This window comes from Haliaeetus leucocephalus, unplaced genomic scaffold, assembly GCF_000737465.1.
Source record: "Haliaeetus leucocephalus isolate CR32 unplaced genomic scaffold, Haliaeetus_leucocephalus-4.0 Scaffold178, whole genome shotgun sequence".
NCBI lineage: Eukaryota > Metazoa > Chordata > Aves > Accipitriformes > Accipitridae > Haliaeetus > Haliaeetus leucocephalus.
Genome location: NW_010972614.1, coordinates 1,348,742 through 1,366,925, shown reverse-complemented (window position 1 = coordinate 1,366,925; position 18,184 = coordinate 1,348,742). Strand labels below are relative to the sequence as shown.

Genomic DNA, 18,184 nt, shown 5'->3' with positions numbered 1-18,184 from the left:
CTACAAGTCAAATCAAACCAAAGATATTAGGAAGTAAAAACCAAACCTTAGAACACTTTCCCCCCACCCCTCCCTCCTTCCTGGCTCAACCCCACTCCCGGTTCTCTCCACCTCCTCTCCCCGGCGGCGCAGGGGAACAGGGGATGGGTGTTGGGGTCAGCTCCCCACACCTTGTCTCTGCCGCTCCCTCCTCCTCAGGGGGAGGACTCCTCACTCATCCCCTGCTCCACCGTGGGGTCCCTCCCATGGGACACAGTCCTTCATGAACTTCTCCGAGGTGAGTCCTTTCCACGGGCTGCAGTTCCTCACAAATTTCCCAGGCGTGGGCCCTTTCCACGGGCCGATCTTCAGTTACAGACTGCTCAGTGTGGGCTTTCCCATGGAGTCACGACCATCTTCGGGGGCATCTGACTGTTCCAGCATGGGTTTTTCCACAGGCTGCAAGTGGGCCTCCACTCCCCTGCTCACCTCTATGGGCTGGGGGAGGACAGCCTGCCATCTCACCACGGGCTGCAGGGGCATCCACCTCCTCAGGCGCCCTTCCTCCCCCTCCTTCTTCACTGACCTCAGTATCTGCAGAGGGGTTCCTCTCACATTCCAATCCCCCTACTCACTACAGGTTTCCCTTCTTAAATCTGTTCTCCCAGAGGTGCTACCACCATCACTGTTTGGGTCGGCCTGGGCCAGAGGCGGTGGGGGAGCTTCTAGCAGCTTCTCACAGGAACCACCCCTGCAGCCCCCTCACCCACTACCAAAAAAACCCCCACCACACAAACCCAAAACAATGTTAAACAAAGCAAAGGTAGTAAGTACCAGTAGTGGACGATTAATTTGAAGTTAAAAGAGGAGAACCAAAATATCAATATTTTTTCTCCTAATGAACTAGAAAAACATCTTAGTATAGTAATTTGACAAGTCTGAGAAGTTGTTAAGTTTTCAGCAGAAAAAGGTATTCCTTGCTATAAACAATATAAATATACCGTGATCCATAATATCATTGAGCTAGTTTGTGGTTTTGGAAGAAGTAAGATATTTCTCTTAGATATATTTTAAAAGAATACTTACCTTGCTAACAGCACCATTAGTGAATATTCTAGGCATGTTTGATCTTGCTTTAACCTGCCTGGCTCAGTGCAGTGAACAGCCTTGTCACTGCACAGGACATGGAGCTGACAACAACCCTGTGAACTACAGCAGAAATGAGTATGATCACCCTCAAGTCACTTCCTGCTCTTTCTCTGGTACCGATGCATGAGGAGTTATAAATTTAGTAAGAGGCACAGACACTCTCAAAATACCCTGGAAGAAAATCAGTTCTGCTCCCAGACATGTGACTTACTTACTTACATTTTTATTGTAGAAGAATTTTTTGTTACTTCAGTCAGTCCACTTCCTCTAACACCAGAGTCCCTGAGCAGAAATCACTGAGCTACAGCAGTCATCAAGTCTTAGGGTAGACTGAAGAATGAATGCATAATAAATTAACCAGAAACCATGAAAACCAAAGCTAGCCAGTGTAAGAGAGAAACACACTACTAAATATGCTCTCCAGAGACTTTGACTTAAAACCTTACAAATCCATTTTCTTCCCTTGCCAAAAATCTAACAGAACTCTTGCTTGTAAGCTGAATCAGTAACTCCATGCTTTCAAATAGTATTTAATTTTTTTCTTGTGGACTTTGTAATCATCCTCCACAAAGTATGTGGATTAACAGACTAAATCTCACTGAGTTGGCTTTCATGGCTTTTAGACACACAGAACTAAAACTTAAAATATGCTACAGAACTGGAAAAAAATCTGTACTGCCCCTACTGCTTAACTTTTTTTTGCAAATAAAAAAGGTCAACATCAAGCTTAACCTAACTGACGCTCACAGTAGCAGGAAGAGTAAAGTATTTGAGTGACAGGAGCAGAAAAAGCCTTCTCCCCATTGTCTGTGGTATCCCAGATTTGTCGTTCAGCCCTGGGAAAGCTGTGATGTCAGTATAGCTAAGATTCCTTTAGTCTGAGCTGTATAAATCTTAGACACCTTAAATATCTTCAGCTAAGCTGGGTAAACAGTCTAAAACAAAAGCTAGCAAGCAGGAGCAAACTTTTGCCTAACACTCATTGTCATGCTTTAAATACCAATCTGTTGGATTAATAAAGTTGCTGGATAAAAGGAAATAATTTTCATTCCACAATTTTTCTGTAAGTGTAAATTTTGTTATCTAGTTCTGTAGAAGCTTTTTATATTTTGCTTACATTTGCATAAATGGATAAAACACTTAAGGATTGCGTTAGCTTTTGAAGAGACCTAGGAAAGCTGAGTACTATGTACAAAATAACCGGCAGGGTCAGATCAATAGTCTGTCTGTGGCAGCAGTGATGAGAGATGCTACCTGGGGACCAAAGAAGCACGGCTGTCTGCAGGCCATGTCCCTTCTGTTCCTCTGCCAGCCACAGCAGTGAGATCAGCAATATTAGGAGATACATTCTTGGCTTTTCTTTTTCATGTCTTTTTCAAGAAGTGTGGGCAACAAGTTCACAGACAACGGCTTTTCCTAAAGGTACCTGCATAGGATTCTTGACTGTGGGTCTTTTTTCCCCTTCTCCCATATTCCCCAAGTAAGATTATAGGTAGTATTTATAACATGTAATCAAAGTGTTAGGTAGTAGCAGTACCTAATGTCTCATCTGCTTTTTTTGTGTTTTCTTAAACAGGAAGATGAACAGAACTTAACAGCACTTTAGGACTTGACTTCTGATGGGCTGGATCTTTTCTTGGCAGGAGTTTTTGAAGATTCATGCAGTGAAAGAAGAAACAGCCAATGGCTTCAGAATCCATGGTGCCAGAGCAGGCAAAACAACATCTGGTAAAGGGAAAAAGGCGGCAGCAGCAGCAGCAGCAGCAGCAGCAAACTAGGTCTTCCAACAGTGATGGTGAAGATGACATCTTTGTATTTGAAGCAAATGAGGCTTGGAAAGATTTTCATAGCTCTCTTCTTCACTTCTTTGAAGCTGGAGAGCTCTGCGATGTTACACTGAAGGTGATATTGTCACACATCCATTTCATTTAACAGTCGGAAGATTAAGCTACAAATAAGTGTGCTGGAGGTGGCTGTGAATTTAGGCAGGGGTATTGGAAGCCATAGAATACCTGTTGGATCCGAGGTATCTCTAGATATGCTCATGTTTTGTTTTTTTTTCTTATTTAGGAAGTTTACAACTGAAATGTAAACATTTAAGATATTGACAGTCTGAGAGAGGAAGTACATGACTTTGACGTCACCCAACTTGCCTTCTAAGCAAGTTCCCACAGTTGATCAGTGTATTACTGTGCAGTTTCAGCTCCTTGTAGCCTCTTTGTTCTCACACATTTTGATCCCCAATTTTATCTCTATTTTTGCATTCTGTGTTGCTCTGCTAGATCTTCCTGGCAAACAGGATTTCTGCAACAAATCCAACTTCCAGTGTTCTCAAAGAAAGGAAAAAAAAAACCCAAAACAGGCAATTATGTTCTACAGTTGATCAAAGAGTAAAGGAGGAGGAAGAAACCAGTTTTATGATTCTTGCATAGCATTGCTTTAATGCATTCTTTGTAACTCAGCTGTATATTACTTATATCCTGATCACAATAAATTTATATCTAGCATCTGTAACAGTGGTTGCCAGCACCTACAAATATTAAGTATTGCTTAGCTAGACATCTTAGTAGTGCAAGATAGTTATTTAAGAAAAAGAGATGAAGCATAGTTCCGATACCAAGAACAAATGACAGATGCCTTTAAGAGAAATTGTTTGCCTGCCACTTTTACTATTAGATATTAATAAGGAAAATCCTTGACAGATGTGTGTCTCTTGTGCCCCCCTGGTAGGCATCTCATCTTTCTAAAACGCTTGGGAGACAATGGAGATCTCTGAGAGGAAGAGGGTTTCTGTCCTGCCCCAGTAGACAACAGGAGTAGAACAAGCAAGAACATTTTTCTGTTCTGCTTTGCAGCAGGTATTAAATTGCCTATCACCAGCCATGGAGCAGGCACTAGATGCAGCAGCAAATAGGTCCAGTGCCTCATAACAGTTGAGTTAATGCTCATAGGACACTGAATGACAATACTGAAGCTGCTCCGGCCAGCACGAGCACCATGAAACAGAACTTGCCTGAGCTCATCATCAGGTCTTTTTACATCTTGTCATTTTAAAAGGTGTTTTGGGGAAGAAGGTTCATGTCAGAGCTCTTTAACAACCTTCCTCTCTTCCCTTTTCTTGACCTCATCCTTGCTTTTCTCCCTTTCCACCCACCCTTGCGAAAAAGGCAGAAAGTCTTATTTTATAAACGTAGTTAAACGTATACTCGTGCTAGGGAGCTTGGCTTGCAAAATACACTTTACTGTGGCTGCAGTTTAACTTCCCCTGAGTTAGGCTTGTATTGTTCATATGTATTATTTGTGTGAAGCTACTTCAGTAATTTAAGAATATTAGATTGCATGACTTGACTTCCAGTCCTCAAGTAGGGAAGATAATCTATGGAGGCTAGAGCAACCTATGTATGTACATCTTACCATAAGGCTTCCTAAAGCAGTGATTTTCAAGTAACTGTTAACTCCGTCTTGAACTAGAATTTTCTGGAGGGCTTGATTTTTCTTTCTCTAGCGCTCAGGCATTTCTTGTGTTTTAAGAATAATTACTTCTCTACTGAACTTTCTGCTTTTGTGCGTGACCTCTGATAGTGAGCAATTCTGGCATTGCTGTTGTCAGACCAATTATTGATTTAACTGCTGGCTCTTAAAATATGATAGTTAATAACTGGAGGCCAACTTTGATTTCAAAATACCAAGAACATACTAGATATTTAAAGTTAAGCAGATTTGGGTAAAATAGTGAAGCCACTTAATTCAAAAGAAAGATGCAATTAGGGAGTGGGATGATGGACAGAATAACAATCTCTGAAGGTGAGAATGGCCTAGGAGCTTTTCCTGATATAGCAGGCCAGCTGGTACCATCATTTTGCATCAGTACTATAATTAGTTGGAATGCTGACATTGTAACAGTGATAAACCATGGGAGACTTCCTCTGCTCCAGAAAGTTAAAATCTGGAATATCACCTACTGTACTGCTACTGTCATATGAACAGCTCCCTGTTAGAAGGCGGAGAGTGGCAGTTGCGTACCATCTATCTGCTTTTCTCCTGTTGGTCTGCTTTTTTGTTTGTTTGGTAGGTCTATGAATTGTTCATTCTGGAGTGATCGAATTAACTCACACTGAGCCATCCATCTTTTCCTCTCTTTTAATGTCCATACTCTTTCATGTGTGTTTGCTTTCTGTACTCAACTTACTGGTCACCAGGCAGGTTACACTTGTGTTGATAATACACACTTTTAAAAAGGGTAGAGCAATTGTGTATTGAATCAGAGGTAGAAAAAACTCCAAATTCTCCGTTATAATTTAATATCCCTTTTTTTTTTTTTTAAACTGCAAGACAGCTCAGTGTAACACTTTCATCTGGAAATGAACATGTAATTCGAGTCTGTCAGGGAAACTGGTTGCTTAACTTGGCCATGTGCTTGTTAGTGCAGACTGCAGAATGACAAAGGCTGTAAGAAAGCACTCTTGTAACACCAATAAGTAGTAGATTGTTCATTTACCTTCAATAGTTACATTGTCTTGTAATGTAATTGAATTCTAGAATTTTGTAAGTGAAAAGCTTATTTTGCGCTTTCTGATCAGAATTTTGAAAAATACCACATCTTTTGTGGCTAAACAGCTTCTAAAAATCCTTGAAGTGATTGGTAACTCTGAATAATCCCTGTAATAGCTGTTATTACAGTAGTTTTACATGAAGTTGCTTCTATAAACAGCATTATCAATTCCTCAACACTAGTAAAAGTCCAGAGGTTTAAATTAAAAGTAGTCTAAAAATGTCAGTTTACAATTCCCTGCCCCCCCAAATCTCTGAATACACATAAACCAAACAAGTGCCTAGCAGTCTCCTCCTGTCTCCAGGATGTATCTAGAAGGTTCTTAAGGATGTTTCATTTAAAAAATAGGACACAGCTCTTAAAGAAAAGCAAGTTCAGTACCTCAGTGCTATTGCTTCCTTGTGTTATTGCCTTGCCCTACTCTGACGGCCAAGATACAACTTAGATCTGTTTGGGATACATTGATATAATGTCAGAAGTACAGGGCAAGTGGAGTTAATTTGTTTGAACAAAATACAGTAGCTCAATGCATACTGAGTTCAGAATTCTTACCTCAGCCTAACTGTCTCTCCTTTCACAGCTGAAACTGACATTCCAGTAAAAGACTGGGTGTTTTTTTGTTGTTCTATTTTCAGGTTGGTTCAAAGCTTATCTCCTGCCACAAACTGGTGCTAGCTTGTGTTATACCTTACTTCAGAGCCATGTTTCTTTCGGAAATGGCTGAAGCCAAGCAGACATTGATTGAGATCAGGGACTTTGATGGAGATGCAATAGAAGACCTAGTGAAGTTTGTGTACTCCTCCCGGCTTACTCTGACGGTGGATAACGTCCAGCCTCTCTTGTATGCTGCTTGCATTCTTCAGGTGGAACTGGTAGCAAAGGCATGCTGTGACTACATGAAGCTGCACTTCCATCCCTCCAACTGCCTGGCAGTCAGGGCATTTGCAGAGAGTCATAACCGCATTGACTTGATGGACATGGCTGATCAGTATGCTTGCGAACATTTTACAGAAGTGGTGGAGTGTGAAGACTTTGTGAGCATGTCACCACAGCACCTCCATAAACTCCTGTCCTCCAGTGACCTGAATATTGAAAATGAAAAGCAAGTTTACAATGCTGCTATCAAGTGGCTGCTAGCCAATCCACAGCATCATGCTATGTGGCTGGATGAAATACTTGCGCAGGTAGGGCAGACCAAGGTACTGGGCGCCTGTCTTGTCACTGGTTTAGTTGTATAATCAACTGTTTGTACTTAGGTAGATCTCAAGATGAAAAATATTCTTAGCAGTTGGTGCCTCATCTGGTATTCACAGTTGTTCAGTTGACAGTGGAAGCAGGTTAGATCTCTTGAATATTAGGAAGAAGTTGTATTCTCCAGTTTCTGTAGAGAGAAGAGTACTCACTTCATGCTCATGGCTGGGGGGTAGGGAGCCAACAAAAAGCTGTATCTGTGGTAGAGCAGAAACTTCTTAGATTTACACATAGTGGAGAACATAAAGCCATCACTTCACTTGGTTTGATGCTACTACAGCCTGAAATGCTCACTTCCCCTGCTGGTTAAGTATTTGTACTTAAGAAAGGAGAGTAAAGCTGTTGAGGAGGTTTTTTACATGATTAGGAAAGTAAAACTGTAATGGAGATGTGTCACATAAAGTTGTGCTAATTCTAGAACTTTCTGTATATTTAATTAACAAAAGACCAAGATGTATTAGCCCTATGAGCAGGCTAGGAAGCTGTTGTGGTTTAAGCACAGCCAGCAACTAAGCACCACAGAGCCACTCACTCACTTCCCCCCACCCAGTGGAATGGGGGAGAAAATCGGGAAAAGAAGTAAAACTTGTGGGTTGAGATAAGAACGGTTTAATAGAACAGAAAAGAAGAAGCTAACAATGATAATGATAACACTAATAAAATGACAACAGTAGTAATAAAAGGATTGGAATGTACAAATGATGCGCAGGGCAGTTGCTCACCCCCCGCCGACCAACACCCAGCCAGTCCCCGAGCGGCGATGCCTGCCCCCCCCCAGTTTCTATACTAGATGTGACTTCCCATGGTATAGAATACACCGTTGGCCAGTTTGGGTCAGGTGCCCTGGTAGTGTCCTGTGCCAACTTCTTGTGCCCCTCCAGCTTTCTTGCTGGCTGGGCTTGAGAAGCTGAAAAATCCTTGACTTTAGACTAAACACTATTTAGCAACAACTGAAAACATCAGTGTGTTATCAACATTCTTTGCATATACTGAACTCAAAACATAGCACCGTACCAGCTGCTAGGAAGACAATTAACTCTATCCCAGCTGAAACCAGGATAGAAGCATATGCTGGACCCTTTAATGCTCACCAGACTAGCACTGCTGGTTACCTGTAGGATCGGAAAGGAGTTTGGAGTTTAATCGTCTAGACTTGATGCAAATCCACTGCTTCTGAAAGAAGGTATCAAAAGGTCACTTAGCTGAACTTATTTAAACACCCATCAGACCTCCTCCTGTCAAAACGTTAGTTACTTCAGTTATTCAAGCTCCATATGTGCTGGTTATAGGAGTTTAAAATACAGTATTTGAGACAGGTATGGAGAACCTGTGCTGGGGAGGAGGGGGGTACATGCCATGTGCTGCAAAATGCCCTATGTATCTTAGCAGGTAGGATCAACTGTGCTGTTTCAGTTGTCACTGAACTCCAACTTAAACATTTTGCATTTAGCAGAATTGCTAATATTGGCATCACGTGAGTAACAAGAGGTGCACTAACATGCTGCTGTCATTGTCTTCTTGCATCATTTTTCACACTTCCTGGAAAAAGATCACAACTGTTTATTAACTGTCTTCCAAAAACGTTCAGTTTCATCTAGACTAGCATGAGGTTTTAGGTACAAAAAACCCACTTCAGTACACTGTAATTAAATTCACAGGCAATATAATTTGAGATTAAAAAAAAAAAGATTGATTTTTATTGCCCAGTTTTGCTAGCAGATGAGATTAACAGCTTTATTCTATTCAGGGAAACCAGAGTCTAGAATGAAGCAATGAAAAAGTAAATGCCTTCCTGTAAACATGGGTTATTTGCCAGAGTATATGGAGCCATCAGTTGATTTGGACATTACTGCTAGTAGAAAACATGACTGGGCTTCTTGACAGTTCCTATCTACATCATAATCAGCCATACAGGTTTTGCTGTTATAATGAGGTTCTGAATTTGTCAGCCTTGAGTTCTTACTGCATCACTAACCTTATGAGTATTAGCAGGGCTACGGTGGTGCTTTTAATTAGCCTAAAATAAGCTGGGCCACACTAAAGGAAGAAGTGGGACTGAAAGTGAGTGGGCAAGGAAGAAGTGGTAGAGACACTTGCTTACGTGAAGACAGGGACACTTTGTCAGCCATTTAAAACCACCATGCTGCTGCTCTGAGAAGCACCAGAGATACTGGACTTCACCATTGCTGCTGAGCTAACTGGGAGCTGCCTGACAGCATTGACTCCAAACCTTAGGAAGTCAGATGGTGATTTACTTCAGTCCCCCCCCCGCTAACACCTGTCCCACCTTTGCATCTGTTTGTACTTCATATTCCTCACTGTTTCACAAGGCCAAATGAAAGGCTTGGTGAAATAAATTGACTGTGGGGAGGAAGGCATTTCAAGGCAGTCTTGGAGAGGCTGACCTTATTTCAGATCTGCCCTGTCACTGGGGATTGCTCTGGGCAGTGACCACCTGTAGCCTTACCCTGAGCAAGCCTTCTGTTCCTCAGCCTGGTCACCAGCACTCTTCTGGGGAACCACAGGAAGGATTCGAGGAAGGAAACAATTAACTCTCAACCTTTTTTTTTTAATCCTGCAGTCTTGTCAAGTCCACACTAGAGAAAGGTGTTACTGCACTAGCAATACCTCCTTAATAGACACTTAGTTCATGCTGACAGTGTTTCCTTTTTGACTTGCCACCCAAAGAAAATGAACCATTCTAGCAAAAGCCCTCTATACACTGGTACAGCAGTGAGCTGAAAATTCATACCCTCGGAAGACTACCTGACACAGACTATTCTGGTACAGTCACAGATGCTGCCTGTGTCACGCCAGGCAGGCGCAGTTGCAGTACAGGCAGCGGCACTTCTTCCTCTGCTCAGCCTGGGCCAAGGGACAGTTCTCCACTGCTGCTTAAATGCAAATGGTTGTAGCAAACGTTTCTCACTAAAAAGAACTGTTCATATCACTGTTATTCTGGAAAAAAAAAATGAAAGCTGCTCTTTTTAGTGAAGAGTGTGGGGCTGGCAGCTGGCTCAGAAGCTGCCATCTGTTATGCGTGCATCACTGTAAATGGTGAGACTCAGTCAGTTCAGCCAGTTACTCCAACTGTGTTCATTTCTGTCAGGTACGGCTGCCTCTCTTGCCCATTTGTTTCCTTATGGGTGTTGTGGCAAAGGAAGAGATTGTCAAGCAGAATCTAAAATGTAGGGATTTGCTGGATGAAGCAAGAAACTACCACCTTCACCTGAGCAGCAGGGCAGTGCCAGACTTTGAGTACTCCATTCGCACAACACCAAGGAAGCAGACTGCTGGTAATTAAATGTGTGTCTGATTATCCAGTAAGGAGTGTGGAGAAAAGGTGGTGCATCTTGCAGGCTTAGATAGCTTGATATAAATGGTTGTTAATGACTTAATGCAAAATTGTGAAAGCCATTGTGTACCTCTGGTAATTAGGAAATGTGCTGCATTTTCCTAGCAGAACGTTAGCAGTCATTTTCTTTCTTTAAAGCATTATTTATTTGTCATGATTGGCTCTATCTGTATTAAAGCTAGAACTGTTAAGTATGTTACGACCAGGCAGTATGCTCAAAGTTATATCAAAAACAGTGGACACTTATCTTTTGGTGCGAGAAGGTTGAGCTAACTTTTAAACTCCTTGGCTAACCTACACCAAAAGTGACTGATGAATATTAGACTGCAAATCCTAATTTTTACATTGTTACCTTTAACAAACAATCTGTTCATCACCCTAAACAAAATCACAAAAAGCGTATTTAAAATATGCATTGTTTTTGCAAGAGCATAGATAGTTAATTGCCATAGCAGCATGCCAAGCAAAGGCCAGAATCCAGCATCCAATTATACAGGGCAATGACTGTGCCCCTTGAAGTGAAATACCACTTCTCCTGGACTACATAATTTTCAGTTCACTCTGCTATACAACTTTATCTGCCATCTTCCTGCTGGTTTTCTGGAAACCCGTTTTGTCTTCTTCAGGTGTGCTGTTCTGTGTTGGTGGTAGAGGTGGATCAGGTGATCCATTTCGCAGCATTGAATGTTACTCTATCAGCAAAAACAACTGGTTCTTCGGCCCTGAAATGAACAGCAGGAGAAGGCACGTGGGTGTGATCTCTGTGGGAGGTCAGTAACCCTATTCAAGCAACCCTATTCAAAAGGCACTTGTTTGCTCCTTTTGCTGGAATTGGTACTTCTACTAAATAAATCTGTCTTGCAATGGCTTAACTGTTGGATATTCTTCAGTTTAGTAAAGCTTCTTCTTCATGAAGGGGTTTCTGATTCTGAAATTATCTGAGAGCATGCTTACTGAAAAGACATTACTGTGAACTGAGAAAGTTAGGGTTGTTCAGCCTGGAGATAGCTTTTTAGTAGGGCCTGTAGCAATAGGACAAGGGGTAATGGTTTTAAACTAAAAGAGGATAGATTTAGACTAGATATAAGGATGAAATTTGTTACAGTGAGGGTGGTGAAACACTGGAACAGGTTGCCTGGAGAGGTTGTAGATGCCCCATCTCTGGAAACATTCCAAGTCAGGTTGGATGGGGCTCTGAGCAACTTGATCTAGTCGAAGGTGTCTCTGCTCATTGCAGGGGGGCTGGACTAGATGACCATTAAAGGTCCCTTCCAACCCAAACTATTCTATGAACTGTATATAGCCTCTTGCTTTAATAGGCAATTGAATTTTTTTTATTCCATTTATAAAGAAACAGCCTTACACAGCAGAGTCACCCAGCATTTGCTATCTCCCTTCATACTTAAATCCATACAGGCAAGTCACTAAGACCATAACTCTTCCAAGAGCAGACCTACCTTTATTTTTGGGTCTCCATCTTCTGAAACCAAGTCTGTGCAATCTAGAGCAGCTTAGCACCCATGATGCAACTTTTCCTTGTACATGGTAGCCCCTGTGTTGCTGCAGCAGAACAGGTATCTTTTTATCCCCATAGAAAATCTGGAGAGACCGATACAAATGTCCAAAATTGATCTGACTTGCAGTACTGAAGTTATGGGAAGATCTTTTGTCTACGTATCTCAAGCTTTGTGTAAGCTCATGTTAAAACAGATCTCTGGTTGAGTACAGCATGTAAAAATATAAAGTCTGTACTTATTAAAATCCTGATATTGAAAACATTTGAAAACTTTGTTTGAGCTTTTGTCTTCACATAGGCAGGGATATTGCATAAGTGAAAACTGAAATGTTGCCAAGCAATCTCTGTACCAAAAGATGTGTTTGTGTTTCAGGTAAAGTCTATGCAGTAGGTGGGCATGATGGAAATGAACACTTAGGAAGCATGGAAGTATTTGATCCTCTCACAAACAAGTGGATGATGAAGGCATCAATGAACACAAAGAGGTACCTGTCTCATGATCCAAAACATAAGTCCTAGTCTGTGATGTATCATTTCTTGCTGATGCTGAAAAATGTCATGTCTGTCCTGTCTTTATTTGGGTTTCCAAACTGTGTTATTTTTAGGAAATTTGTTTTCCTAGTTTGGGGCTTTATGCTATCAGACACCTTTATTTACCACCTGTAAAGCAAACACAAATCTGCATCACATACTTGCATACATCACATATTTGCACAAATACAAAGTTGTGTGTAACGTAATATTTCACTGCAAAACTGCATAATCCCTCTCTCTAGGGAGAGGCCCTGGCTGGTAACATTGGTTATGTTTATGCTTTGGCTTTCTTTTGTTGCTCTATCCTTTCCTTTTTTTCTTTTTTTTCTTTTTTTTTTGGGGGGGGGGGCACAGGGGGGCTGGCTTCTGGAGCGGAGAGCTCTTCTACTCCAGCTGTGCTTACATTCTGATATCTAGGGCCTTTCTGCTGTGCCCAATAAAGAACTTGAAACTGATTAACTGGTTCTGTGGGTTTTCTGCTCTTTTTAAGAATGAGCAGGATAACTGCCATCAGAACATGCACAGTGAAATATTTCATGCCCAGGAAACAATAGCTGCCTATGTTCTTGCCACAAAAGGCCAGAAGCACTAAAACACTGACAGTCAGATTGAGGATTTTTCTTGCCTTTTGACATTTAAGATTCTTTTAAGGAGCTACTGGACTCACAGATCTGTATTTTTTTTTCTGCTGTCATTTAAATCAGCCTCCATAATTCTACATTCCATTTTATTATTTGTTGTTTCTAAAAGCATCATGTACAAGTAGGAGTAAAATACCGGGTTTGGCTAAGTCCTAAAATTATTTGTAGCTGTAACCTAATCAAAATAGAAGACCCACACTACTGGAAGTGGCTTCTTGCTCCTCTTCCTCCCTCCGTCATGCCACCACCCCAGGGCATATTTCTGGCAAACATCAGTCCTAGACTTCTGTGACATTTCTTACTCAGTACCTTGGTAAATGAAAGGGCTGCCGTGCCTTGGCTACGCTCCACTCCTCCCATTCGCTGAGGTGGTGTTGGAATACTTAGTTGACAAAAAACTGCCACCATTGATGGTGTCTATGCTAACGGCTGAGTAGAAAGATTGTGCCTCCCTTGCCCCTGCTTAGGTATCTGTGAACCTGCCCTCTCTGTAATGAGACAAGAATGTTCTCAGTGAAACGGTAAATCATCTGTCTTGGTAGTTAAAGCAGAAACTTAATGCTCCATTCACTTAATAACTCCATTCTAGACCATACTTTTCATTTTGTAGTAGTGACTGTACTTTCATATTAGTAGATTCGGTAGAAAAAAATCTGACAGCTATTTTAACACAGACTTAATAGAAAATAACAGAATGGAAGAAACTGCAATTAAACCTTGCTAGAGTTCTGTCATCTAATATCCAGCTCAGGTTTGCCTTTTAATATATATTAATCTCACCCCCCAAAAATCATTCCCAAATTGTAGCAGCAGCTATACCAGTTAAAACCAGCAGGTTTTGGTTCTCCATCAGATTCAGTAAAACAAGATAGGAGGTGTAAAATTAAGTACCAAGACAGCGATATCAAATAACTAAGACAATCTCATATATCCAAGCATGTAAGTAGAGGACTTGGGCCTTAGGTGACATTCAGTCAAAACAATATTCCATGCACCCCACCTTTATTATTTTTTTTTATTTTTTAAACAGGAGCTTTGTCATTTTGCAGTCTAAAAAAATTCTAGCTGCAGCAGTCCTAACAAACAGGTGCCTTGGAAAGCTGAGGTGAAGTAAAGATAAAACTCTAGAGTCCCTCTAATGGGAGGCTGCAAACATACAAAAGGCTTTCAGGATAAAGCTGCAAGACTGATACAGGCGTGCAGAGGGCCAGCCACAGTTACTGGTCATTATTTATTATAAACTTCACTTTTAAAATTTTCATGACTTTTTCCCCATAGTTTAAAACACGTGCCAGTCACTTGATCTGTCTTTCCCATTCCCTTTCCTTAAGGATTTGCACTAAGGTATTGATCCTATGGTTTTCTTAGGAGAGGAATTGCTCTTGCCTCCCTTGGTGGCCCCATTTATGCAATAGGAGGTTTAGATGACAACACTTGCTTCAGCGATGTGGAAAGATATGACATTGATTCTGATCGATGGAGTGCAGTTGCCCCAATGAACACTCCCAGGGGAGGAGTCGGCTCTGTAGCCCTTGTGGTAAGTGACTATTTCCTCCCAAGTCAGGGCCAACTGGGGAACTGACCTGCTTTTCAAATCTGCTTTTACAAGGTGGAACACAAGGATTTTAAACAAAATGCACCTGGTGGGTCTGAGCACCTCCGGTCATCAAAATTCTATGGAACTGTGCAAAAGGTGAGGTATTTAGGATAATACTCATAGCAAATTGAACCACGCTCCCTGTTTCAGCCGTACTTGAGGTGCTGGGAGCAAGTACCAGGACCCTTCTAACAACATCAGGCTAATGCTTCACGTCTCATTCAGAAGACTCTGGTTTGTCATGGTTACTGTGTTTAAAGGTACTGAATGCATCTGCACTTTAACTCCCTTCACCATATATAATCTGCAAGATGTCTACAACACTATGTAACTTTTTCACTTCTTTAACTGGAAGATGGCGTTTACAATTTGTTGGATAATTAAGTCCATTGTTGGAATTATTAAATAAAAGTAAATGATTAGGACTGTGTGGATATACCATGTTTTCCTATAATTCTAACATTGCTTATGAAAAGCTGAGTAAATACATATACATTACAAATAATCTTTCTCTATACAACTGTTTCCCAGAACCATGTTTATGCTGTGGGTGGCAATGATGGTGTAGCATCTCTTTCCAGTGTGGAGAAATATGATCCCCATTTGGATAAGTGGACAGAAGTGAAAGAGATGGGTCAGCGAAGAGCTGGCAATGGTGTCAGCGAGCTCCATGGCTGCTTGTATGTTGTTGGTGAGTAGGGATGTGACATTTTGTAGTGCTGTTTCTGCCAAGTATTGGCATTTGGAAGAGGCTGTTTTTGCTAGAGGAACTGGGGAACAGACAGACCTGACCTGTACTTTGTGTTCCTGGGCAGGAGAAGAAAGCAAGCACAACCAGGGCATGCTTAAACGAAGGTATGTTAGTGAGGAAATAAAAAGCAGTTCCTAACCCACATTTAGGGTGGCCTATACTGTTCAGGACAGTATGTCTATATAGAAAATCCTCTCGAGACTCACTAATCTTGAGTTTCCTTTTAGGAAAATTATTCTGAAGTTCACGCGCTTCTAAAGCACTCTAGTTCCATTTTGAGTGTAGACAACAGTAGCTTTTTCACATGGTGATGATACTTATTCCACAGCCTGTTGTCCCAGGCCTGTCTTGTTCTGCTCTACCTCGCATTTACCTGCTCTCCTGAGGGGGGAGGTTGCCAGGTAGGTATGATGTAGTGATAGGTTGCAGAGCTCTGCCTTGTCTATTATCATAAGTGATTTAAAAAGTTTCAAGTAAAATGCTCATCTGACAGCTGCCCCAGCAAGGGGAATGCATCACTGAAGTCTTACTTGAGGATTTTTTTTTCCTACTCAAGTATTCAGCAATGCTGTAATTTGAAAACAGCGCAAGAGTGTGTTTTGCTTAAGCCAAAATAAGATCAGGACCATCCTTTTACTGGTCTTAGGGGTTTTTTTCGATTTCAAATTAGAAGCTGTTTCATTGTTACTATGTGTAAGATGAATTCAAGGAGAAAAATAATAGAAATACCACTCCTTGCAACTTGAGCAGAAGAGAACTGTCACTCTGGGTGATACAGGAGGGAGAGCTGTTAATTTTTAGGAACTTGTAAAATTCATGTAAAGAAATAGAGCTGGACACTAGCCCACTGAATGCTGAGAACAGCATGATAATGCCAGTCTTGGATATCACCAGCACTAGGAGTGGCTAAAAACTGATGATGTGATGATTCTTTGCAGGTGGCTTTGATGACAACTCTCCACTGAGCTCAGTGGAGCGGTTTGACCCACGCAGTAACAAATGGGAATATGTAGCAGAGCTTACAACTCCGAGGGGTGGCGTTGGCATAGCGACACTGATGGGTAAAATTTTTGCAGTTGGAGGTCATAATGGCAACACGTACCTGAATACAGTGGAAGCGTTTGATCCCATAGTGAATAGGTAATTTAAAATTTTCTATTTGGCTTAGTAAGACAATGAAATTTGCCTATGTGAAAACACAACATAATAGAAATAGTGTGCAGCAGGAGTTTGTCTGTTGTTTCCTTGTAATAATTGAGTAGTATCCATGACTAGTGATGCAGGAGTGCTGCTTATGCCACTAGGTTCTTGTAAATATTTAAGTACCTCCTCCTCCTCTCCATCCCGTACCCTCTTCCCTTCATTCAATAAGAATCTACATTCTTCTGGTTGTTTCAGTCTGATTTTGCACTAAATTTACCAGAGAAATAAGAATAAACTAGCAGGGTGTATTTTTGTGCACAGTAAACAGCTAGGCTGTATAACAGAATTTCAGACACGGAAAAGAAATACTTTCAAGTTGCTCAGAAAGGACAGGAACTTACTTTTATTTTTTTCCTCTGCTGTCTTCTTAGATGGGAACTCGTCGGCTCTGTGTCACACTGCAGGGCAGGGGCAGGCGTGGCTGTGTGCTCTTGTCTCAGCAGCCAGGTCCGGGATGTGGGCCAAGGATCCAGCAACGTTGTTGACTGCATGTGAGCTCTGCTGCCTCCTCCAAATTCCAGAGGAATGATAGTAGGGAGGCACTGCAGAGCTTTCAAACACCATGTTTTGTATGGTAGGTTAAGAAATAAAACCAACACATTTTCTTTGTGAAAATGTTACCTTCTGCAACTGTAAAGCTTTTGGTGGCTTTCTATCAATAGTGATACAGAAAAGCCTGTGAAAACATGGAATAAAAGTGGGACTTACAGGAGAAGACCTGCCAAGAGCTGCAATCATCCCATTTTTAAGAAGTTGCAATTTCAAAATCATTTGAGGCAGCTGTTGCAAGGACTCATTATTGAACCATAAACCAGGCATGGGGTGAGGTGAGAGAGCGGCAGTTAAGACTGCTGAGCCTTACCCAACAGCCCTGCTACATGTTTTCTGGAGGACTTGAGTGCCATTTAATATAACTTATTTTCAGGAATGTAGTCTTAAACATTTCCTAATTGTGCAAGAGCTTTGTAACACAAAACACAAAGTGTCTCAAGTTTTAGAAGGTAATGATACCCCTGTTGCACACTAAGATAACTGGAGCAGAGAAGTTCACTGCCCACCTCCCAATGGACTTATGGCAGCAGTGGCAATTGCAGGTACTTACTCTGAAACCTGTCTTTCAAAGTACTTTCTCAAGCTAACACACTTGTTAGAAAGCTGAAAAAATTCTTGACCTGAGTTTAGCCACTGGAATACTGGAAGTTTCAAGTCTTCAAAAAAATTTATAGTAATTACTCCCCCAAAAGGCAAGTTTCTGTTGAGAGGTCATTCCTGAAGTAACCAGTGTAATTTGTCCTACTTTGAGATGATACAGTGTATGAAAATGTAGGCTTCAGTGGTGTCTGAATCACCATTTTCATATGAAATGGAAACATAATAAAAGTTGCGGTATTCTGTAAAGACCTTTAAATGCAACTCTAGAAGATGGCATGTCCAATTTCAGTTTCCAGTAGCAACTCTGTGGTAATTCTAGAGGTACTGGCTCTTTTTAAGATAGTTAAGCCAGAAAGATCTAGCCTCAAAACAGGTAGATGACTTAAAGCTCACATAAACCAAAGAGAATCGGCAACAAAAAGAATTGGAAATTAACCAGTTCTTACATCAAAAATTGAAATAGGAGGTTGACAAGGCTGTGTACAAAGACATCTTGTTATGCAG

General features: G+C 41.3%; 1 protein-coding gene across 1 annotated transcript; it reads left to right on the top strand.

Moving 5' to 3' along the window:
* Positions 1 to 2,701: 2,701 nt before the first annotated feature.
* Positions 2,702 to 17,049, top strand: KLHL8 (kelch-like family member 8). The gene is made up of 9 exons (XM_010564432.1): positions 2,702 to 3,030; positions 6,316 to 6,864; positions 10,041 to 10,227; positions 10,913 to 11,056; positions 12,176 to 12,287; positions 14,346 to 14,514; positions 15,106 to 15,265; positions 16,264 to 16,465; positions 16,900 to 17,049. Exons 1-9 carry the CDS (start codon positions 2,812 to 2,814, stop codon positions 17,021 to 17,023), a joined length of 1,866 nt encoding a protein of 621 aa, XP_010562734.1. The 5' UTR covers positions 2,702 to 2,811; the 3' UTR covers positions 17,024 to 17,049.
* The last annotated feature ends 1,135 nt before the right edge of the window (positions 17,050 to 18,184 follow it).